Raw genomic sequence first — 24,222 nt, forward strand, 5'->3', positions numbered from 1 at the left:
GTTGTAAGATGCCCCATTTATTTCATAATAACTTTCCCAGGAAATAAACATTTTCACATTTCATATGTATCAAATGAAACAGGTGCTGATTTCCAAAGCATTAATAGGTGGATATCAAAGAAATCAGTTTTTAGGCAGGGCTTCCCAAAACTTTGGACCAAGGAACCATCTTATGCAGGACTGGTGCTCCTCAGAAAAATCTTTGTAAACCATTGGTTGGAGGAGAAAGCTGCTTCAGACCTGGGGAAGCCAAAGGGACATGGTGGGGGCAGGGGCAGCCTGTAATTGAGAGGACAGGAGAGGCTGAGGGGAAGAGAGAAGGCAAAGAAGGATGGGTGCTGGAGACCATTAAAGGGCTGCATCCTGCCCTCAGGACCGGGTCCCACCTAGCACCCCATCATGAAGGGGGAAGAAGAGGACATTCTCAGGACAGGCTTTCCCCACAGCATCTGGCTAAATGCTGAAGACAGTCCAGGGAGCAAGACTCCACACCTCACAGTCTGTTATGGAGACAGCGCAGCCAGCAGTTTCAGCCCAGGCCAGGTGCTGTGGCAGGGGAAATGCGGCCTCTGTGAGAGCCCAGAGGAGGGTGCCCCTCCTGTCTGGGAAGTGGTCAGAGACGGCTTCCTGGAGGAGGTAGCTTTTAAGCCACCTGAAGGGTGGGGGGAGGTGCACATTATTAGCAATAGTAGCCTAGATGTTGGGGTAGAGCGCGGAGCACTGGAGGAACTGAGAGCATTTCAGTTTAGTGGGAGCGGAGGGGCCTGGTGGGAAGCAGGGAGCGATAAGGGAAAAGCTGAACAAAAGCCAGGTCGTGCAGGACGCCGAAGACCAGGAGAGGACGTATGAGTCTCACCGTGCAGGCAGACATGGTGGGCATAGGTTTAAGACCATGGGCTCTGGAGACAGGCCACGCCCTGTCCAAATCCCTGCTACAGACATCCTAACTGTGTGACCTTGGGCAAGTTATTTTCCAGCACTAAGCCTCAGTTTTATCATCTGTAAAATGGGAATGACAACAGTACCTATTGCACAGTTGTTGTGAGGATCATATAGGAAAGTGAATGCCAAGTGCCTGGGCTGCAGCAGACTATTATTATTAAAGGGCATTCGTCCCGGCCCTGGAGTTGGACAGGTGAAGTCTGGCTCCTTCACATGTTAGCTGGGGGCCTTGCCACCTCCCTGGACCTCCCTTTTCCACCTGTTCAAAGGAGACGATGTTACCTGTCCAACCTCCCACACTGGGTACAGAAAATCAGAGTGTGGGAAAGAGCTTTGAAAAAGATGCATTACAAGAGAAAAAAGGCCGGGCGGGGGGCAGGAAGCAACCTAGAAGAGAACTCACAAACCTAACGATAGTTGCTGTGATCGAGGAGTGGGATTGTGGATGATTGTTTAACCTCTTTCTTTCCATGGTATGTTTTTTTTGTGTGTGTGTGGTAGCATTTGCCCAGGGGGGAAAAGATCTTGCTTTTTACTATAACACAATATTATAATCATTTTCCCATCCCATAAGACTTTTTTTTTTTTTTTTAGCCATACGCGGGCCTCTCACTGCTGTGGCCTCTCCCGTTGTGGAGCACAGGCTCCGGACGCACAGGCTCAGCGGCCATGGCTCATGGGCCCAGCCGCTCCGCAGCACGTGGGATCTTCCTGGACCGGGACACGAACCCGTGTCCCCTGCATCGGCAGGCGGACTCTCAACCACTGCGCCACCAGGGAAGCCCCATGGTATGTTTTAAAAAGAATTTTTTTTTTTTTTGGTTACCCTCATTAATAGGAGAAAAATTAAAGTGCCAGTCAGCACAGTTATTACCTTTATCTTTCTTTCTAAATTCCTGCCCTTCCTTAGATCTATAAATGTTCCTCTCCTTTACATCAACTGCTCCCTCCTTAGTTGTGGGGAAACACCTGTAAATCCATCTCTCTCATCACACAACGTGATAGAGAAAGAGATCCAGCCTGGGGTCCTTAACCACAGGGCCTGCTGGGCCCCCATTAGCAACATGCCATCACGTACGGGTTCTGCGTCTCTTAGCTGGTCTGTGGTGCGACCCTCAGACCACCAGGCACACCTTCAGAACCCAGCAACTTCCCCCCACGGGAGGTGGGGGCACTTTGAGCCCCGAGACTCCATCTGGATGTGGGACCAACCTCAGTGTTGCTAAGCGCGTGGGGTTTCCATGAGGATCACTTGGAATCATGGATGAGCAGGGGCCTCATATGCACGTGGGAGGGGTTGGCAGAGCCGGTTGGTATGGGAGGTTATTGGCAGTCCCCCCTGCTCTCCCGCTCAGGGTGTAGGTGGTTCATGTCACTGGTCCAGGAGACACACTATCCTGACAGACAAGAGGTAAGAGATTGCAGGGGCCTGAGTCAGTTGGTGTGCACCACAAGGCTGACCCTCAGCCACCGGCCACAGAGCTAACACTGTAGTCCAAGGAAGGGCCTGCCCAGCCGGTGCTTCATTCCAGCTCCCGGCCTGGCCAACCGGAAAGGAAGAGGAGCCACGGGAAGCTGGGAGGCCCTGCAGGAAGGCTTGCATCCAGGTGGCTGCTGAAAATCTCACTCATCTTTGCCCTTGGAGGCAAAGCAGCACTCCTTCCACCAGGGAAGCCCGAGCACCATTCTTAAATATCCCACAATGGCATGATCAAATATATTATGGTTTACCCATAAAATGGAATATCATACAACCTTTAGAACATGTCTTATGGGGGCTTCCCTGGTGGCGCAGTGGTTGAGAGTCCGCCTGCCGATGCAGGGGACACGGGTTCGTGCCCCGGTCCGGGAGGATCCCACATGCCGCCGAGCGGCTGGGTCCGTGAGCCATGGCCGCTGAGCCTGCACGTCCGGAGCCTGTGCTCCACAACGGGAGAGGCCACAACAGTGAGAGGCCCGCGTACGGCTAAAAAAAAAAAAAAAAAAAAAAAAAAAGTCTTATGGGATGGGAAAATGATTATAATATTGTGTTATAGTAAAAAGCAAGATTTTTTTCCCCCCTGGGCAAATGCTACAGTATGGAAGAAACTTGAGGACATTATGCTAAATGAAATAAGCCAGACACAGAAGGACAATGACTGTATGATTCTCTTTATATGAGGTATCTAAAGGAGTCAGATTCATAGAAACAGAATGCAGAATGATGTTTGCCAGGGCCTGGGGGAAGCCGAAAGCGGGCAGTTGTTCAATGGGTACCACGTTTCAATTTTGCAAGATGAAAATGTTCTAGAGATCAGTTGCACAACCATGAGAATTAGTTCCTCCACTGAACCATCCACTAAAAACATGGTTAAGAGGATAAACAAAATTTTTCAAGTAAGAGATTTTTTTTTCCAAGCCAAACAACAAACAACAGCAAACCCCCAAGATTCTCTATTGATTCCTTTGGGTGTTAGAGATGTGGCAGTGAGCAGGAACAGCTCTTGCTCCAGATCTCAGGAAGCTTACATCCCCATGGGTGATCTGTTAATGGAGAATGCACGCGAATAAATGTAAAATTACAGAAGGGAAGTGCCGTGGAGGTGGTGCACGCAGTGCTCTGAGCATGTTAAATCAGAGCACTGACCTGGCCCAGTAGCTGAGGGGGTGGCTAAGGGCACAGGAGGTGAGGTGAGGACCCCAGGAATGAGTCCCGCTGGAAGGGAAGAGCTCACTAGCAGCTGGGGCCAGAGGGGGCATACTCTCTGGAGGGAGAGCACCTGCACCCTTTTATGAGTGTCTGGAAGGATGCATGCCCCCTCCCCTCACCAGCAACTCCCTCTGAATGGCGTGGCGTGGTTATCACTGTGCCTTCATCTTCCTCCTGCCCTTCTCTGTCGTCCACCTTTTCCACAGTGAGCTTAGATGATTTTGCAGAAAGGAAAAGGCATTAAAAAAAAAAATTCCCACCTTACTACACAGATGGACTGCAGGGCTCTTGACTTATGTTCCTCCTTACTTCAAAGAGGACTTCAAGCTGCTTACAATTATGTTTACAATACAGCAGGCTAAAATGCCTTGTTGTTAAGTAAGAAAAATGCAACGAGGGGAAAAAGTGTCTAGAAGAGTCAGGAAAAAGGAGCGAGATAGCCCCTCGCTCACAGGGAGAGAGCTTGTCCTGCTCCCCGGCAGGGCTCGCCTTGTCATTTGATTCGAATATTGGCATTTCATTGTCTTGTTTTTGTACTGATACTTTGTCTTCTCAACTCTATTGAAAAATCTTTTGTTGTGATTTATTCTGCTCCTCATTACTCTCTCTCCCTTAAAACATGTCATTTTATCTTTTCTGTTGTGACTTTTCTCAGCGTTAAAAATCCATCCTTGCTCCCCTGCGGGGAAGGGGCCACATCTGACCCACAGGTCAGCACAGTGACAGATTCACAGCCTCTGCACAGCAGGCCCTCAAATGTCTGTGAGCAAATGGCTTATCTCGGGCTGAGAGCTACTCACACCCTCCCCCCGGCAGCACTCAGCCAGTGACACACCCTCAGCAGGGGCTCAGGACACGGGTTGCCAGTTTGATTTATGGGACTTCCTATCCCAAGTGGCGTCACAGAATAGATGTTGATTCAAAAAGTTTACATAAGTAAGTGGATACACAATCCAGAAAGGGCTATAGACCGAGTAGAAGGGGTTTGTAAAGCAGCTGAAGCAGACGTCATAAAGAAATGTTGGTCCTCTTGAAAACAGCATCCTGGGGGAGTCATGGAGGGACAAGGATGGGCTGTGGAGCCAGCAAGCACAGGTGCACATCCGGCTCCATCACATCACATGCCAGGGGAGTGACCTTGGGCAAATAACAGAAACAAGAAGACCTCTTGCGAGGATTGCCCAGAGGAACGTATGTGTGTATGTATTTGTGTATGTGTATGCATACATGTGCATATGTATGTGTGCGTGTGTCTATGTCTATCTGCATGTGCATACATATATGTGTTTGTATATGCATATGTGTGTATGCATGTGGATATGTATATATGTGCATATGTGTATTGCATAGTATATGCACATGTGTATGCACACAATGCACACGTGCATATATATGTACATATGGATATGTGTGTATATACACATGGATGTGTTTGCATTCTGTTTATGCATATGTGTGTATGTGTGCATGCGTGTGAATGCACATGTAAGTATATGTGTACACACGTACCAGTGTATGTGTGCACACATATGTATGCATGCGCATATTATACACATGTGTATGCATATGTGTGTTTGTGTGTATATGTGTATGCATACACATATGCATGTGTATGTGTATTTGCATACATATATGGATCACACCCTGGCACACAGTAGATGCTTGATAAATGAAAATGCCCTCTTATATCACTACCCTTCAACTCCTTTTGTGCAGCAGTGAACAACCTGATAGAAGACTACACAGAGCATTTCTAAAGCTCCCGCATCACATGTCGTACAGCAATCTCAGGCATTGTAATCCTGGTTCTGTACTACTACCGTCATCAGCAACAATAACAGTTCCCCTTCCAAATCGCTTGCAACGTGTTCCCGTTACTATGGCTGCATACCAAATCCCCCCCAGAACATAGGGGCATAAAACAACCATTTAATTTGCTCATGTGTTTTGTGGATGGGGAATTCATAGAGGGTGCAGAATGGTGGCTGATGTGAGGCCTCAGCTGGGGGAATTGAAGGCTGGGGGCTGGAGTCATCTGCAGGCTCCTTCACTTATATACCTGGGAGGTGCTGTTTGCTGACTGAGAACTGAGCTGGGGCTGTCAGGTGGAACACCTACATGGGGCCTCTTGGCTTCTTCACAATACGGTGGCTGGCTCCAAGGACAGTGTCCGGCGAGAGAGTGCCCAGTGAGAGAGTGCCCAGTGAAAACTGTACGACTTAGCCTTGGGAATCACAGTGTCACTTCTGCCACATTCGATCCGCAAGACAGTGACAATGCTCTGCCAGGCTGAGGGGGAGGGGACAAAGATGCCCCCTCTTGATGGAGGAATGTCGATGTCACAATGAAAGAAGAACACATGGGATGGGATGTGTGTTGGTGTAGCCATCCTGGGAAAATGCAATCTGCCACATTATGTGTCAGGTAGCTCAGATGATCTCTTATTCCTCAAAAAACACTGAGGGGCTACCTATACGTATCTCCATTCTAGAGATGGACAAACTGAAGCACAGAGAGGCAAAGTAACCTGCCTTGGGCAGTGTATTTAACATCTTTGAACCTCAGTGAGCCCCCTCTATAAAATGGGTAGAAAATTCTCTACATGAATGGATTACTGTGAGCCTGCCGTGCTTATCACCTTATGAGGTTGTTGGAAGGTTGAAGTTGGGGAAGTGGTTTTGTAATCTCTTAGCCTTTGTGCCAGTGCAAAGTACCAGTCTTCACTGCTGTAGCATCATTATTTCCTTGCCTTCCACGTACAATCATCTGTCCCACACAAACCCCACAGCCAACCAGGGACAGGGTTTCCACCCACATACCGTGAAGAGCGAGGGTGTCCAAGCCTTTTGGCAGGGGTTAGCGTGGATGCAGCAGAAGGATCGCACCCTCCTTCCCTGCCCGTTCCTATCTTCCAGGGGGGAAAGTACCTTGGGAAGAATGCTAGTGTTCGTTTATAAATTCCAAATGTATAACCCTTAATACCTCATTTAGTTGGTTAAATGTAGCCCTTTAGTCATATGAAAGGCCATCTGTTGTAGTGTGTGTCTCTCCCCCAGGGGAGCAGAAGGAAGGACCGGCATTTTTGCATGAGTTCATGGGCAGGAATTTTCTGGCTCCCGGGAGGGGGCGGTGCGGGCAAGGACCATCTTGGAAAATCATTCCTAGGGGATGCATTCCAGGCCCTATGGCCTTCATTGACAATGCAGTATCTGTAAGGTCTGAGGTCTTAAGAGACCCCCTTTGCTATGATGCCCGTTATGTAGACGATGTACTCTACTGTTAATAGGATTCAATTAGGAAAGGGGCAGGGGAAGGGAGCTAAGTGCTGGAGGGTATGTAGCGCTCTCATTTCATGGCCTGCTGGGCTGGCTGTCTCATAGCAGCCGAGGCAGGAGCGAGGGAAGGGTTAGAACACGTTCAGCAGAATGGCTGGGCTGTGCTCGCCTCCGCAGGAGCTGGGGGCACTCAGGGGACCGCCAGAACCTCAGCTGGCCGGTGTCTGTATAACCGAGCTGAGCTTTTATATTTTAGAGAAACACCAGGCTCAGCAGACAGAGCCCCGGCTCTGCAATCTGGAAGGGCCAGCTTTGAATCTGGCTCCTGCCCTTAGAGCAGGGTAACTGTGGATCAGTAACTTAAGGCCTCTGAGCCTCAGATTCAGTTTCTTCAACTGACCATCGAGTAAAGCGTGGGGCAGAGACATGCTAACTACCCGCATCATGCCTGATACTTAGGGGAGGCCCAATACACAGGGTTTGTTTTGGTCGCTGCTTTTTAATCCTTACAAGAACCACTTTAAGGATGAAGAAGCGGAGGGAAGCATGGTTTTGCCTGCAAACGCTGCTGCTTGTGTTTCCTATTGATGGGAACAAGTCTCTGCCCATGAGCCCAAAATGTACAGTTTGACAGTCTCTGGGAGGCCATAGGGCCAAGAAGGCTATTCCTGGACATGGTTGGCTGGAAGCAGCGGTCAATCTCTCACTGCTCCCAGCTTCTGCTTGGTTGGTCTTTAAAAGGTGAGTTTCGGGCTTCCCTGGTGGCACAGTGGTTGAGATTCCGCCTGCTGATGCAGGGGACACGGGTTCGTGCCCCGGTCCGGGAGGATCCCACATGCCGCGGAGCGGCTGGGCCCGTGAGCCATGGCCACTGAGCCTGCACGTCCGGAGCCTGTGCTCCGCAATGGGAGAGGCCACAACAGTGAGAGGCCCGCGTACCACAAAAAAAAAAAAAAAAAAAGGTGAGTTTCTTTTCCCCTGCCCCAAATCTCCACCATCTCTAACCCTCATCACTATCCTGAACAAAGTAAGATTTAAAAATCCCAAGAGCACAGATGGGAAAATTAAGGTTCAGAGAGGTGCTGTGACCTGCCCAGGGTCACACAGCACACAAACGCCAAAGGCTAAGGGTTTTTGGTTGCTCTAGGGGGGAAATGCCAGCTCCTCAGCGGCTGACAAGCCCAACCCCTCAGAGCTTCAACTCCTCCTCCTTCTCCCATGTCAACAAAAAGAAACTCATTTTCTATTCCTGGCTTCTCTGCCAGCTCAGAGAAGAGACTGAGTGAAGAAGAAATGTCTCCAAATATACCCAGATGGTCTTTCCTGACTTCTCAGTTTTGCTGTCTGTTTTGCGACATCTGTTTTCCACTAGACTCTGGGAACTGCAGGTGCAGGGGCCTGGGTAACAGCTGCCCTCCTCTGGGCTGGGTACCTGCTCTCCCGAGTTTGTGTCTTGGGGCTGTGTGCTCAGACTTGACCATGTTTGGGCATGGAGGCTCGTCTCAGATGGGAACCAAAGGCTGCTTTCCCAGAGACGGACTGGGAGCCCAAACTTCCTGCTGGAGCTCAGGCGGCCTCTTTTGGGGTGGGGGCTGGGGGCCAGGCAGAAAAGTGTCTGCCGAAGACTCACAGGGCACCGGGGAGACTGTGAGTACCAAGTTCAAGGGCACTGGGGAAGTGGTTTCTCCAGAGACTGGGGCTGGAGGGGAGATCTTCATGGAGGGAGGCTGGCAGTAGGAACTCCCTCCCTCGAGGGGCTGTCCATCTGGATTCTGGGCTCCAGAGGAGCTGATGTTGTGTCACTCGGGCCTAGAACTGCTGGACCCGTGGTCTGGTGGCCTTCGGGGGGCCAAGGGTAGGGGTGGGCGCTCCATGGCTCAGTCACTGTAGTAACTCTGTGCTCTGGCCCCCTCAGGTCTCAGCTCTCAGAGCAGCCAGAGGGCAGCAGCCTGGAGATCAAGACCAGTCCTGGCACTTGTCACCAGGGGAGGGGGTAGGACAGAAACAGGCCCAGCAAGAGCACTGGGGACTTCTGATCCAAACCTTCAGGGTTTTCTTTGTGAATAGTAAGAGTTAATATTTATCAAGGGCTTACGTTGGGCCAGGCACTGTGATAAATATGATGTTCGATACATCATTTGCTCTTTGTCAGAACTCTTGGAAGCAGGTACTATCATACTCGTTTTACAGTCACAAGGTTGCTACGTAGCAAAGCCGGGATTTGATCCCATGTCTGATGACCTCAAAACACCCCCTGTCCCTCCCTTCACCAGACCCTTAAACACTGTCCTCTATGCCCTATCCTCTTAAGGAAAAGGAGGCCAACCCAAATACCAGGTCACACAGGACCCTCCAAACTCCCGTCTTGCTTGGCCTTTCTCTTCATCTTTCCTAAATCCACCCCAGACCTCTAGTGACTTTTCTAAATGGGAAGCTGTATCCCCAAAGTCCAGAGATATTTAGCAATTCTTAAAACTGAGATATTCTTCTTAGAGTCTAACTGAAATACCTCCTTTTACAGCTGCAACCCATTTCTTCTTGTCCAGACCTCAGGGGATGTCAGCAGCTCCCAACCTTCCTCCTGTCTGAAGGCTCTCCCTGGATGTTGTATCCTATGACCATGTCCGCATCCATATCCTCTCCCCATTCTTTTATCCTGCGTGGTCTTAGGAGGATTTATCAAAACTCTGAAGCCTACTCCTTCAGTGTGGGCCACAGTCTCACCAGAGCATTGCAGACAGGTGGGATCTGAACGAATGGCAGATTCCAGAGTGTTCTGTGACAGGGAGCCTTCCATCTCTTTTCCTCCTGAGTTCTCAGACCCGGTAGCACAGGGTCCTGCCTTCCCCAGCCTTGGGAGTGCCCAGGGGCTGGGAAGATACAAGAAGCTGTGCAGCAGAAGGGCCAGTGCCCCTGGGGGCTGATTAGCCAGGAAGGCAGGGCAGGCCTCCCCTCTTCAAGGATGCCCCGACTCTCCCAGGAAAGGACTGGTTTTGTTGTGAGCACGCAGCCTAGGTCCTCCCTCCAAGGCAAGATTCCTTGTTGGACCCAGAGACTTGTGTTCCACAGTCCTGGGGCTGGGGCCAGGCGCCAGTGACCATAGACAGTCCTGGGGAAGCAGGCCATGTGGGCTTTTAGCCCATCCTCAGGTGGCTGCATTCCTTTACCTGCAAAAACGTGGATGGGCTTGTTAAACTGGCCCCAGGTAAACAATGATGTGGGCTGTCCCACTCCCACAAGACGCAGAGACAGAAAGACAGAAGTCATAGGACGGAAGAGAATTGAACAGAACGTCTTTCTTTGTCAAGGGAACATTTTTTCCCTTGCGAGTTCGTAAGATCTGTTAGAATGTGGGGAAACCCCACTTTTCCGTGCCCCAAATGTGGGAGGAAAAGTCATCATTGGGTGAGGGAATCAATCATCTTGGAAGGGGTGACAGGGCTGTAACCTTGGTATCTGACCCTGGAATCTCCTCTTTAGGACACTAGGGGAGGGGGAACAGCTGGAGTGGGGAGGAAAGGGGGTCAAGCATCTCTGATTGGACACTTGAAACAGTCCAATAGTTAGAAGAGGAGCCTGAGTAGAAAATGAAGCAGTTTGCTGAAAATCCCTTTGGACTAATAATGCCTATCTCCTGGATACTCACTAATTTATAAAAATATTAGGTTTATTATGTTAGGGACCTGGTGGGGAAAATAAATTCCTTCCTGATATCTGGCTAAAATTTCCCCTACAACAGGAATTACAGAGAAAGGCCCCATGGCCCCTGTATCCTTGGTAGAACTGCTACCTTCAACAACAAACAAAACACCAACAAAGGAATTTACCACAGGCTGTGAGGCAATGCACAGAGGGATGGGAAATCCATACAAGGACAGAAGCCAGGCACCTCTGGCTCCAGGGGGCACATGGGTGGCAAGGGTGACACTGCTGGAGGGTGTCCAGTGTGCCCAGCAGGGGAGGGAGGGGCCCTGCTTGCCCTGGGGAGAAGCAGGTTCCCAGAAGAAAAACGAGGGGCTTCTGGCCCAAGAAGGGGGAGGGGAGGGAGCTGCCAGTCAGTCCCGTACAATCTGCTTTGGCCCAGGGTGGCTCAAGTCCCTGTACAAGAGAGCAGTTGCTGAGGCCACATAATGCCTCCTGCCCTTGCTTGGAGCAAGGAGGAGGCCCTTACAGGATCGCAGTAGTGGAGACACCTCCTGCCACCCCAATGCCTGTGGCTGCCCTCTGGGGGCCCCGCTGGCCCTTCTCTGCATGCTGCCCCCGCCCAGCCGGCCCTGCTGTGGGACTGTTTTGGCAGAACTGTGAAATGCTCCAAGCTGTTCTGAGACAAGTATCCTAGGAGGAAGAGCACGGATGGCCCACTCTGCAAAGAGGATATTCGTTTATCTCCAGTATTAGTTTCCTATCGGTGCTGTAACAAAGTACCACAAACTTGGTGGCCCCAAACAACAGAAATTTACTTACACACAGTTCCGGAAGCCAGAAGTTTAAAATCAGCAAGATGTTGGCAAGGCTAAATCAAGGTGTCAAGGGGGCTGTACTTCCTTCAGAGGCTGTAGGGGACAATACATAATTCCTTGCCTCTTCCAGCTTCTGGTGGCTGCCCGCACTCCGTGGCACGTGGTCACATCACTCCAATCTCAGCCGCCCTGGTCATAGCGCCCTCTCCTCTTTAGTATCTAATCTCCCTCCACCTCCTTCCTATAAGGATCCTTGCAATTACATTTAGGTCTACATGGATAGTCTAGGATAATCTCCCCATCTCAAGATCCTTAATTAAACATCTTTGCCATGTAAAGTAACGGTCACAGATCCTGGGGCTGAGAACATGTGTATCTTGGGGGCCACTACTGAGCCTGTCACACACTGTGTGACCTTGGGCCAGTCACTTTACCTCTCTGAGCTACAGGTCCTTCATCTGTAGAATGGGGATGATAGTACTTGCCTCTCAGAGCTGGGGGGAGGCTTACATGGGGTCAAAAGAACCCTCTGAGGTTGCCAAGCTCCATATAAAAGTAAAGATGATGTTGATATTTGAGCACCTTCTTCTCCCACCTGTCCTCCCTTCTGTGGTTTACCTGTCACCTGTGCTGATCTCACGTCTGTTTGCCTCTGTGGTCCTAGAAATGACTGCTGTCCCTTGTGGACATGGGGAAGAAGTTGGTGATGGCCCAGAAGCGGGGAGAGACCCGAGCCCTTTGCCTGGGTGTGGCCATGGTGGTGTGCGCCGTCATCACCTACTACATCCTCGGCACGACCATGCTGCCACTCTACCAGAAAAGGTACTGAACCCTCCCGGCCTGGCCCCATCCTCCGGCCTCTCCCCTAAGGGTCTGGTCTGCAAGGAACCCCAGGCTTCTTCTTACCGTTCCCCTTGACCCTCACACCAGGCAGGAAGGTCTGGACAATCCTCATTCTTAGGGTCAAGGGTTCAAGTGCAGGGAGGGTAGGCCGGACTGGGCCCTGCATGTCTGGAATTCTGGAACTTGGGCGTAAAAGATGCAGGAGGCCCTTCTCACAAGAAACAGCCAAGGAGGCCAACACCTCTTCCCTGGTGGTCCAGTGGTTAAGAATCTGCCTTCCAATACAGGGGATGTGGGTTTGATCCCTGGTCGGGGAACTAAGATCCCACATACGGCAGGGCAACTAAGCCCGCACGCCACAACTACTGAGCCCACATGCCTCAACTGATGAGCCTGCGTGCTGCAAACTACAGAGCCCACGCGCTCTGGAGCCTGCATGCCACAACTAGAGAGAGAAATCCCGCACGCCACAGCTAGAGAAAAGCCCACGCACCACAACTAGAGAGAATGCCACGTGTCTCAACTAGAGAGAAGCCCGCACGCCACAACTATGACCTGACGCAGCCAAAAATAAAAATTAAAAAAAAAAAGAAAGAAACAGCCAAGGATCAGAGCAAATGTCCCAGTGTGAGTCTGATCCCAGGAGGAATCAGAGAGTCACAGAATTTTGTAGCTCATCTGCATTTTGGCTCTTTCACAAACCTCTGAGTCAAGTGGGCATCTATCTTCCTGTTGAATATCTCAAGTGATGGGGAGCTCACTACCTCAACTGTATACACCATTTCATGTGGGGGCCCTTCTGATAAGTAGGGAGTGTCTACACTGAACCAAAAACTGTTCCCCTGGAGCTTTGCTCTGGAATCTCAGAGAATGTCCCATGCCTTTTCTGCCTGACATGTCAACCACTTGAGCTTTTAAAGGAAAAGCTGTGAAGTCCCTGATCCATGTTCTAATGGGAACAAATATGCTCAGTTCTCTCAGCCTGATCTTGGGATAAGTCTCAGACCCTTGCCTCTGGTCGCTTGCCAGCGGCTGACAGCCCCCTCGGTCTGGCAATGTGTTTCCTGCCTGGTAAATGGGAGATGAGTCACAATTGATTCACTGGTGTGTTGATGAGCCTGTTATCCTCTTCCGGGCCTGCTCCTGCCCCACTGTGTACAGCACTGGAGCCATTCCAGGCTGGAATCTTACAGAGTAAGGCACCGCTCAGAGCAGCCATGTGCCTCCAACATGTTTTCTCCGGGTTAAGCACCATCCCCCTCATCTTCCCCACTCGGGAAACAAATCAATCCCCTCCTTCATCTACTCATTTTAAAGGAAAGGGCACAGATTCTGAAGCCATCCATACCTGGCTTCAGGTCCTGTGTGGCCTTGGAAAAGTCACTCGACCTTTCTGAACTTCTCTGCCACCCTCTACAAGACGAAGATGGATGTGGATAAGGCGTCTGAGGTCAGGCTGCCCATCAGAATCACTGTGAGGAGTTTTAAAAACACACCAGGGCCTGGAGCCCACCAACCTTAGAAATTCTGCTTCACTTGTTCTGGGGTGTGGTTTGGCCACGACAATCTTTACAAGCTCCCCAGGGTATTGGGTGAGCAGTCAGGGCCGGAACCACTTATGCAGATGTTGTCCAAAAGGCCCCAAAGCACTGATATTCGGATTCTATGATTCCTCCCCTGGGCCCAGAGACTCTGGGGTCATGCTCCTTTAGTGCCAGATGCTGAGGGTCTCGGCCCTGGGTCTCTCTAAAGGGGTTCACGCTGGGCAATCTGTGCCATCCAGGTTCTGAGATGTGTATGTGTGTGCATCGTCTCCCCAGCGTGTGGACCCAGGAATCCATGTGTCACCTGATTGAGACCAACATCAGGGACCAGGAGCAACTGGAGGGCAAGAGAGTGCCCCAGTACCCGTGCCTGTGGGTCAACGTGTCATCCGTGGGCCGGTGGGCCGTGCTGTACCACACGGAGGACACTCGGGACCGGAACCAGAAGGTACTGACTGGGGGGGCGAGGTCCACATCCCCTTACCCCTGGCAGGCATGCACGCCTGTCCCTAGCTGGTTCCCTATCCCCGCTCTGGAGAGCAGAGGCCGGGAAAGATACACCCACTTGACCAGGGACCACAGCTGGTGTGAGGTCCAGACAGACTTAGCTCTTCTGCATTGGAGTCAGAGAGACATGCCACTAACCAGCTGTGTGGTGGGAGCAGCCAACGCGGCCCCTCTAAGCCTCAGTTTCTACATGTGTTGAAGCAATGTTATGAAGTCAGGGACTGTATATGATGTACCAAGCTCGATGCTGGGTGGATAGCAGCCACAACAAAGAAGCTGTTAATGGTCTTGCTTCATCCTGTAAAGTGAGTCACATGAGAGGCCAGACTCAGAGCTGACCCCACAGAGAGGAACCCCTGTGACTCCCACCTGCAACTCTAGGAAGCCAGAGGCCCAGATTTAGAGAAACCTTTGGAGGCCAACACTTGGGAGATGTTCCCATCACTGACTCTCAACAGCCCCCAACCCCAAATCCACCATTGTTTCCCTTTCTATAAGAAACACAAGTTGGCCCATTTTCATTCCCTCATTCACTCGCTCTTTCATTCAGCCATCGCTGAGCACTTCCTGTGTTAGGGGCTTTGGGTTCAAGAGGAGAGAGCTCATACGTGAAATAATACCTAGTGCCCTAGGGAGGAACCAAAAAAAGTATGGGCATTAAAGGAGGGAGTGACATTTCCTAGCACATTGAGGTGAGGGTATTAGAAAAGCATTTGGGTTAAAAATCAGGCACGTACAGGTTACACAGAAATACGGGGTGGGGGACATACATATCAAGGGGAGGCAGAGAAGAAGACACGGGGAGGGAAGGCTGGGTAAGAGAGAGATTCCAACACCGGCACAGACCATGCCACAGGATGGGATGCAGCGGGAAAAGGTTTCAGAGGTAGCCTAGGGTCTGTTCTCAGAAGCCCCCCACAGTACCCAAGTGGACAATTAAACTGGGGTGGGTTTTTTTGGTAGCTTTTTCTTTGTTTTTTGAGAGAAGAAAAACTTTAATGAAGAATGTTACATGTTATAGAAGGTAATTAGCTCCCATATTAAAAGAATATGACAGAAAACACTTTCCTCAATTTTTTTTCTTTTTTTTGCTAAAAGGACAGTCTTCAAGGCTGTCTGAGAGTGATAGCAAGCACACACAGTAGGAGAGAAGGAGGGGAGGTTGAATTCCAGCATTCCCTGACACAGCACAGCTAGGCAAGCACATGAAGCAACCATTTTACAGAGAATGGGATTAGGCATTTATATTCCATCAGGATTTTTTTTTTTTTTTTTGAGCTTTAACAGTTCAGCATAAGGAAGAAAACTGGGAAGGAAAGATGGAGGAAGGGTTAAGCTTATCCACAACTGCCATTTTACAGAAAAACACACTGGTTCAACCATATGAGATGTGCAGGTTAGTCTTCCCCGTGTAGCCCTGGAAATACGTAGAGCAAATGCCAAGGCCATCTGGGCTCGGGGTTGACGTACTGGGTACACAGTTTGAAAGAGACTCTGATTCCACCAGGGCTGGGCTCTCATCAACCTGGGCTGGGAACACATGAAGTTCCTTTGCATTTGCATCAAAACGCCAGAGCTTTGCCTGGAAAAACCTCACACCAAATAATGCTCGTGGCGCTGGCTTTAACAGGGAGTAAAGTCATTTGCAACTCCTAATAGACTCCACCATTTCCTGGGGGGAGGTTCTACTGATTACCAGGGATTTAAATTCAAGCAAACCGTAAAGAAGGGAAATATTAATGATATTCTGGCACTGTATAAGCTGTGTGCCTGTCTTCCCTGCCAAGGACTACCAAACTGTGGAATTAAAATGTGATCAGGGAAGCTGGGGTTCCTCACCTCTGTCTGTGGGTTAGATCCATCTGGGGGACTTAGAACCAGGGTCCCACCCCAGACCCACTGAAGCAGAATCTCTGGGCTCTTCAGGTGATTCCAAGGTTCCTTGGGAATTACTGCTGTGAGCAGCTGGGAGTCTTTAAAGGATTTGGGGTCCTGGCAGCATGATCAGAGTGATGTGGAGGACTGTGGGGCTCAGTTACTGGGGAGGGAGGTGAGGGCCACAGCAAACACCTGGGACGGCTTGGGCAGGGATGGATGCTGACAGTCAGAATTTGGCAGCTGACGGGATGGGAAGGGGAAGGGTGCCCGGGGGGACAGTGGGATCGCTGACAGTGCTAGGGGCTCATGGAGAAGTGGGTCTGCGCAGTGCAAGGTGGTCTGACTTGTTCTGTCATCACTAGCATGGCTCGGCCATGCCAGATGGAGCTAGAGCCTCCAAACCCACCTGAATCAGCTCCTCCCAGGACCCCTGCCTCTTCTTTGGCATCCAGAGGCCCCTGATTTATTCAAGGATCGAGAAGCACATTTTCAAAGACAAGCAGAAGTGATCACTGGTGCAATGGGGGCTGGGAACAGGCTGGTTTGCAGGCTGCCACCCCGGTCCTGAGGCTGCCAGAGGAGCGAAAGGCCAGATCTTCTCCCTGATGGGCTGTCAGCAGCCTGTGAGACATGCCTCTGTCTGGCCTTGGAAGGACAGCCCTGACAGCCACTGGATATTCTATCTTTTATCCTGTAGCATCCAGGCACCACCAGGAGTGGTGCCAATGGCAGGTTGCCACTCTGGCATGACGGTGGAAGTGGCCTTCACGGTTTTGCCAAACAGCTCGGTTGGTGCACCAGCTGTTCATCCCACCTTTGTTCAGCTCCTTGCTGTGCAAGGAGCCAGTGCTCCAGGCCAGCTGGGTGTCTTCTGGAATCACATGTGAAAGGCCTGGCAAGGCTGTCTCCCCCAACCCCTACTATGAGGAAGGGTGTCGCCAGCCCACGCTTGGATTCTTCCATGAGACTTAGCCTGGGGGGATTCTAAGCCCCTTCCCATGGTCTATGCTGGGGACAGTGACACTGCAGGCCTTGGGGGAGAGGCTAGATCATTTAAGAGCCTTTAGACAACTCATGGTTAACTGGACCCAGGGCAGGGGAGAGAGGATGCAAGCGGGCCCCAGGCCTCTGAGGTTGGCTCTGCAGAGTAAACTCCTGTCCAGTGTCTAGAGAACATAAAGGATCTAGAGTAATCCCAAGCTGGCAAAGGATACAGTGGGACCCCAGGATGGGCACAAGTTCCCACTTCGGAGCTTGTCCATAGGCCCCTCCTTAAGGGAAAGAAGAAGGAATATTGTTTTAATTTCATAGTTAAGTCACAATATTATTATTGTTATTAACAGCATCTTCCATTTATTGAGCACGTACTATGTCCTGGGCTCTGCGCTAAGCACTTAACGTGAATCATCTTGTTTAACCACCGTGACAATTCTGCTAGGCAGGCACCCTCCCAAACCCAATCTATAACACTCAGCGAGGTTGAGACATTTGCCAAGGTCACACAACTTGGAACTTGTGGTTGAACTCAGGCCCGTCTGGTTCCATCGCCACACCTCTGCTCAGTGAGCTAGGTTACCCAAGGTCACCGTCAGAGACTTTGGGGAGACAGGACTCGGCCCTCTGAGCTCAGGATTCTGGATCCACCTGCTACTGGGACCCTATCGTAACCCAACAAATCTGAATGCCAGATTCCTCAGGAGCCAGCTTCTCCCCAGCCTCAGCTGCTCCCTGACTGGCTGGGGACGTGGATCTACATCTGGATGCAGCTCTCCCACTTTCCAGGCTGTCAGAACTGTGATGCAACCATTCTCTGTACTGCTGGACTGAATGCAGTCCAGGCAGGCAGCTTTGGGGCAGGACCTCATTTAAATACAGGGAGCAACCCAGGCCTGGGGAGAAGCTGGTTCAACACTGTCACTCGTTTTTGATCTTGGACGTGATTGGACGAGGGCAGTGGCCCTCGAACTTTAGTGCATGGAGGAATCACCCTATTGTTGAGCCCCACCCTCAGCCATTCAGAGTGAGTAGGGAGGCTGTGCTTATGGCCAGCCTTCCAGGTAGTCTGCTGCGGAGGCCGTGCGGGGGACCACGCTCGCAGAACATCTGCTGGAGGCTCACATAAGCAATATTCAGACCTCCTAGCATGGAACAGAGATAAAACCAGGGTCTCCACTTTGTGCCTTCTCTGCTGAGCTTTCCATCTGGACCTCATCTGCCCAGGCCGGAAGCTTCCTAATCACAATGATCAGTGTCAGAATTAAACGTGTCCCAGGCTCTGCCTGCACAAAGCTCTTTTAAATGCATTCTCTCTTTCCTTTGAATCTCGGTGTCAAATACCAGCTGGCCAACATCAGTTGCTTGGCTCACGCAGAGTTAGACCTCAAAGGGTTTTCAATTCAAATTTTCACCAATATTTTAAAATTGTGAGAGTCCACATTAAAATCTGGTTTTCTGGCTTCTCTTAAAATATTGGAGGTCTGGTCACAGTAGGTCTTCTGGATGGCATGGCATCAGTTGTCCAGATGGAGTGATGCCTGCCAGTCTAGATGCACCTGGCTCTCTCCATCTCACCAGGACCACCCATCCCCTGACACCAAGTGTCAGCTGGCATCTGTCAACTATTCCCTCACCTACTTCACCTGTGGACGTTACCTGCCTGAGCTTTGTAGGTGATTGAGTATAAGACTTCTGCCCTGAATCGAAATATAGAGCCTACTCAGCCTGTGTCCCCCATTGGTCTCCTTAGATAAGTTTAAAGTTCTTTAATAAAGTCCTTTGAAAAAGGTATTGCTATTAACCCATTTAAGTGATGAAGACATCAAGGCTCAGAATGGTAAGCGATTTGCCTAAGGTTCTGAAGCCAATGGGAGCAGAGGCAGGGCTCCAGCTGGGTTCCCTATCTCCAGGTGTGCAGCATGTACCCTGAGCAGCTCCAAGGCCACCACCCTCCCAAACGACACTGTGTACACACCTTCTAGAACCACACAACGTGCAGCCTGCCAAGCTTTGGACAGTCTTGACTCCCACTCAGGGGCCTGACTCCAAAGCTGATGCTTTTCTTTATTCCATGCCAGGCCCTAAGAAACAGGGATTTCCAATCCCATGGGTGCTCTCGCTTCTCCCTACAGTGCTCCTACATCCCAGGCAGCCTGGACAACTACCAGATGGCCCGGGCCGATGTGGAGAAGGTTAGAGCCAAACTCCACGAGCGCCAGGTTTTCGACTGCTTCTCCACGACTCGGGAGAATGAGACGAGCGTCCTGTATCAGCGCCTCTACGGTCCCCAGACCCTCCTCTTCTCCCTCTTCTGGCCCACCTTCCTGCTGACCGGTGGCCTCCTCATTATCGTCATGGTGAAGATCAACCAGTCCCTCTCCATCCTGGCAGCCCAGAAGTAGCCCCATCCACACCACATCACTGCTCGGGCCACCAGGGACTGGATGGGTCCCCGGGCTGCTCCTCACTTGTGTCCCCATGCCTCCTCCCCCTGCCTTCCCACTCTCCCCGCTCCAATACATTCTGTCTTCTGCTGCATGGATGGTCTTTGGGAAATCTCTTTGTTAAGTCATTTCCTGCTCAAGAATGTACAAGGGCTTCCCCGGGCCCAGGAGAATGCAAGGCCAACCAGTGATAGCTCTCCTTTCCCTGTCCCCACTCAACTGACTCAAACTTCTTTCCTGCTGTGCCACTGTCCACTGCGCCGATGACAGTGATTCTGACTTCTGTGCCTGTGTCCTGGCAGTTGGATCAAAGACCTGCTGGTCCCACCCAGGAAGCCATCCCTGGGAAACCTCTGTTCCTTCTTTGAATTCCACTCTGAAAACAACAGCAGCCCTCATGGGCAGAGCACACTTAGAACATCGTTTGTTTTCAGGATTCTCAGAGCTATATACATTTTTATACGAATATTAACAGATACAGGTACAAACTTCTGGTCTTAAAGCCATGGGGATATAACGTACAGCGCGGTGACCATAGTTAATAATACTTTATTGCGTATTTGAAAGTTGCTAAAAGAGTAGATCTTAAAAGCTCTCATCACAGGAAAAAAAATTGTGACTGTGGGGAGATGGATATTAACTAGGCTTATTGTGGCGATGATTTTGCAATACATACTACAGATATCGAATCATTATGTTACACACTTGAAAACTAATATAATCTTATATATCAATTATACCTCAACTTAAAAAAACCAAATATATAAAAAATAACAAGGGACTATAAGGAAATAATACCAAAATACATCAAAGTAGTAACAGTGGGATGGTGGTTAACTGTAACTTTCTTCCCTCTTTTTATTTTTGGTACTTTTCTAAATTTTCAACGCTAGGAAGGTTTGGTTTCATTGTGTTTGTTTTTAATCCGAAAAGTAACAGTAGATGTTACTTTCGAAGGAAGTTTGAAAGGGTGAGCTCCCCATCACCAAGCAGATGCAAGTGGCCTAGGGAAGGGGTTCAGCTCCAGTCAGAGACAGGTTTCTGAGAACACACAAGTTTAAGAACCCTGTATGGAGGGAAGGTAACCGCAGAGATGGGGATTTATGATTTACAATGCAGATAAATACAAGGCACTGGCCCTGCAGGGGAAGTCCGTCTCAGTCTTGGAAAGGGGATAATTGGGGGAAGCTGTCATCTCTACCATTACCACTCCAAAAACTTGGCCTAGAGCAGTCATTCTCAAAGTGTGGTCCCCGGACCAGCAATATCAGCATTCTCTGGAGGCTTGTGAGAAATGCACATTCTCAGGCCCTCAGCCCAGCCCTACTGAACCAGAAACCCCAAGGCGGTGTGGTGGGGAGTGGTTGCATGGGGTCCCGAGGAGAGGGACGGCACTTTGTGTTTTAACAATGGTTGCAGGGGACCTGTGCTGGAGCATGAGAACCACTGGTGTACAGAACCAGGGGTCTGTCACTGGGCTTTTTGGAATGAATCAATGACTTTTTGTCAGCTCCAGTCCTGAGCTGGACATGAAGTTAGGCTGGTGTCCCTGAAGCTCCTCCCGGAGCTGTGATTCCAGGTGCAGCCCCTGGGGGTGAATCCTATCTCCACTTCCACCAGATTGCATCCCCCTGATTCTCACTTGTTTCATCTATAAAAGAGAGACTCCCCCTTTTGGATAGTTGGGAGGGCTAATGAAGGTTTGACACATAGTAGGTGGTCAAAATGGAAGCTGTTGTTATAACAGCAACAAGTAATGAATACTCAGAAACTTCCAGAAGAAATTATACCAACAATAATGTTAACTAGCATTTATTGGTGCTTATTTATTCCATGCCAGGCAGAGTGCTAAGCAGTTTGCCTTGTAAAAATTCAGTGAGGCACTACTGAACCCAGCTCACAGATAAGGAGAAGCAAAATAAGACAGTGGTTTATATATGTGGACTTGTGATGCATACTGCCTGGCTTCAAATACCCAAACCTGTTATTCTCTAGCTGGGTGACTTTGGGCAAATAACCTCTCTGTGCCTCAGTTTCCTCACTTTCAAAATAGGAACTAATAATAATATTTCCCTTTTGGGGGTTGTTGGTATTAAATGAGTTATTGCATAATGTTCCTAGAATAATGACTGACACATGGTAAGTGCTATATAAGATATTATGAGAAAGTGAGGCTCTAAGAGATCATTGGCCAAGGTCAACCACATAGTAAGTGAGGAACTGGGAATCAAGCCTTGGGCTGGGTGATTCCAGAGCCTGACCTGTCAACCACAGTATTTGAGCTGATTCAGCTGAAGGTCTGAGGGACCCATCCACCCAAAGACCCGGGGGCCAGGTAAGGAAGAGTTTTGCATCCTGGGAACCCCATGGTGTCCTCATGTAAGTCAGAGATCTGGGGGAGCACCTGGAATCTGCACCAACTTCTGTCACTTGCAACCAGGGATCCCTGATGCAGCTTCACATCCTCCAGGTTCTTACTGAAGACAATCCTTCCAAGGGGAGGTAGCACACTATTCCCTGGAGTTTCTTCCTTCTGAGGTCAGGGACTTCTCAAGAGCCCTGTGAGTCTAGAAATTCCCAGTTGTGATACTGTCCTATAGTTCTTTGGGGGAAATTAGGTAAAGGGTACATGGGACGTGTCTGTGTTATTTCTTACAACTGCATGGGAATCTACAAGAAGAAAAAAGTCCCCATCATGAGTCTTATTTATAGGACTTCCTTTGCATATGCTTTCCATGCACCTGCATTTGGGACTGAAATACACAGAAACTCAGGTTATCCAAACAGCCCCTGCAGGGGAAAAGGCCATGACCTTCTAGCAAAAAGTACCTGGGGATGCCCAGCCCCACTGCTCCATGCATTATTAACAATGATCTTCATTTGCTTGAGACAATGCCGCCCTCCTGTCAATGAATTTGGCCCACTTCTATCAAATCCCATACCTGCCTGTTGCTCACAGAACTTCATGGCCAAGACGAGAGTGACATAATGGGCATTTAAGCATGATGGAGTTAGACACGGAGGAAAATGGTTTTGGAATTATGGCTGCCTGGGAGCAGAAAGCCCTCATCAGTTCTTTAAAAAATCACTCTGCTAATGAAGTCTAGTGCTTCCACTGTTTTTGCTTTTTCTCTCCTGAGCCAGTGACTCACACCTGAAGAGGTGCACATGGATCGCTCCCTGCAAGCCCCCCAACTCAGATCGCCTGGTGGAGGTCAGCATAAAGGGGAGGAGGAGGGGAAGAGAGTGCCTGCCTTCAAGGAGCTGATCATCTTCTTGACGCTCCGTCTCCCTCCTCCCCTACCATTATCAAGGGCTTCCTTCTCTACAGCGAAGAAAGTAATTTATGCAAATTCAAAATAATGCAATGTAAAAATATTAATAAAATCTCCATTTTTGTGACTTCCTGAAATGATGCCAGCCTCCCCGACTGCCATCAACAATTCATCTAAAATTCCTCCTAATTTCAAAACTCCTCAGGTGTGTGGATTGTAGACTGCATTCGCTCTATTACTAATTGGCAGTACAGGCTGGTGCATAAGAATAGCCAATGTCTTTTGCATTTGGGGGAATTTGAATTATATGAAATATTTGCAAAGATACTGTTTGAACAAAGTAGAGCTGTCTTATACCTCACCAGCCACTGCCCTTTCACACATAGGGAAATGAGTAAGACCAAAGGAAAATCAGGAAGACATGAAGAAATTCACTACAGACTAGGGTAATGGTTCTCAAAGCGGAGGACTGCAAGGTGAGAACTCTTTTTATAATACTATTTAGATACTATTTGCTTTTTTTGCTCTCATTATCTCACCAACATACGTGGAATTTTTCAGAGCTTATGTGACATGTGATATCACAAAAGACGGAATGCAGACATGAGAATCCAGCAGTCTTCTACTGAGCCAGACATTAAAGAGATTTGCAAAAAAGGAAAACAGTGCTACTTTTCTCAATAATTTTTTTGAAAATGTAATTATTTCTCATAAAAATATGGTCTTTTGTTAACATGTAATGGGTATATCATTGTTATTTTAAAATAAATTCATTTAAATGAAACATTCTGAGTTTTCATTTCTAAATGGTAAACATTAGTTAATATAACCCATATAAACCAAATCTCTTTGGAGTCCCAACATATTTTAAGATTGGAGAAGGATTCTGAGACCAGATAGTTTCAGAACTGCTGGGCTGGTGAGTCCAGAGACAGACAGGGTCCCCCTGCTCTTCCCAGCCATGCCCTGTGCACATCCAAAACCCTCCTCTAAGTTTCATCAGATTCCCACTGGGGGCCAGGAGGAGAGTGTCCATTTCCCCCATCTCTCCTGGTTCCCGGTTGTCTCTTCTACATGGGGGTTAGTTTATGGACTATCTTCCTATCCACAGGTGCTTTCCTGGAACTTCGTCATGTCAGTTCAAATACAGAATCCAGTGTCTTCCTAGATTTCCACAACTCTCCCTTCCCACTCATATCAAGCCTGCGCTCATCAGCCAACTTCCTTAAATGCTAAGGAGGTTGGGGAAGAGATGTATATAAATGCAAAGCAATCAACTCCAACTGAATGTAGGACCAAGGTGGTGATTCACCCCAAAGCTTGCACCTTCTGCCACAGTTAGAGAGACTTCCATCTCCCATAATCTCCC

The 24,222-nt window shown here is 49.5% G+C and overlaps 2 protein-coding genes across 3 annotated transcripts in view; one reads left to right on the top strand and one right to left on the bottom strand.

Annotated features, from left to right (window-relative positions):
• Positions 1-24,222, bottom strand: part of KCNIP1 (potassium voltage-gated channel interacting protein 1) — a gene marked incomplete at both ends in the record, with an annotated part of 348,648 nt that overhangs the window by 309,129 nt on the left and 15,297 nt on the right. The gene's annotated exons all lie outside the window — the stretch shown is intronic.
• On the top strand, positions 8,442-23,631 carry KCNMB1 (potassium calcium-activated channel subfamily M regulatory beta subunit 1). Its single transcript, XM_081233689.1, has 4 exons — positions 8,442-8,553; positions 12,031-12,188; positions 14,030-14,201; positions 19,267-23,631. Exons 2-4 carry the CDS (start codon positions 12,055-12,057, stop codon positions 19,534-19,536), a joined length of 576 nt encoding a protein of 191 aa, XP_081089815.1. The 5' UTR covers positions 8,442-8,553; positions 12,031-12,054; the 3' UTR covers positions 19,537-23,631.

This window comes from Mesoplodon bidens (assembly GCF_964165515.1).
Source record: "Mesoplodon bidens genome assembly, chromosome: 4".
Classification (NCBI taxonomy): Eukaryota; Metazoa; Chordata; class Mammalia; order Artiodactyla; family Ziphiidae; genus Mesoplodon; species Mesoplodon bidens.

Coding starts and splice junctions, on each gene's coding strand:
- KCNMB1 (XM_081233689.1), top strand. CDS start 12,055: ATGGGGAAGAAGTTGGTGATGGCCCAGAAGCGGGGAGAGACCCGAGCC. Junction 12,189..14,029: donor CTGCCACTCTACCAGAAAAG/GTACTGAACCCT, acceptor TCGTCTCCCCAG/CGTGTGGACCCAGGAATCCA. Junction 14,202..19,266: donor CTCGGGACCGGAACCAGAAG/GTACTGACTGGG, acceptor TTCTCCCTACAG/TGCTCCTACATCCCAGGCAG.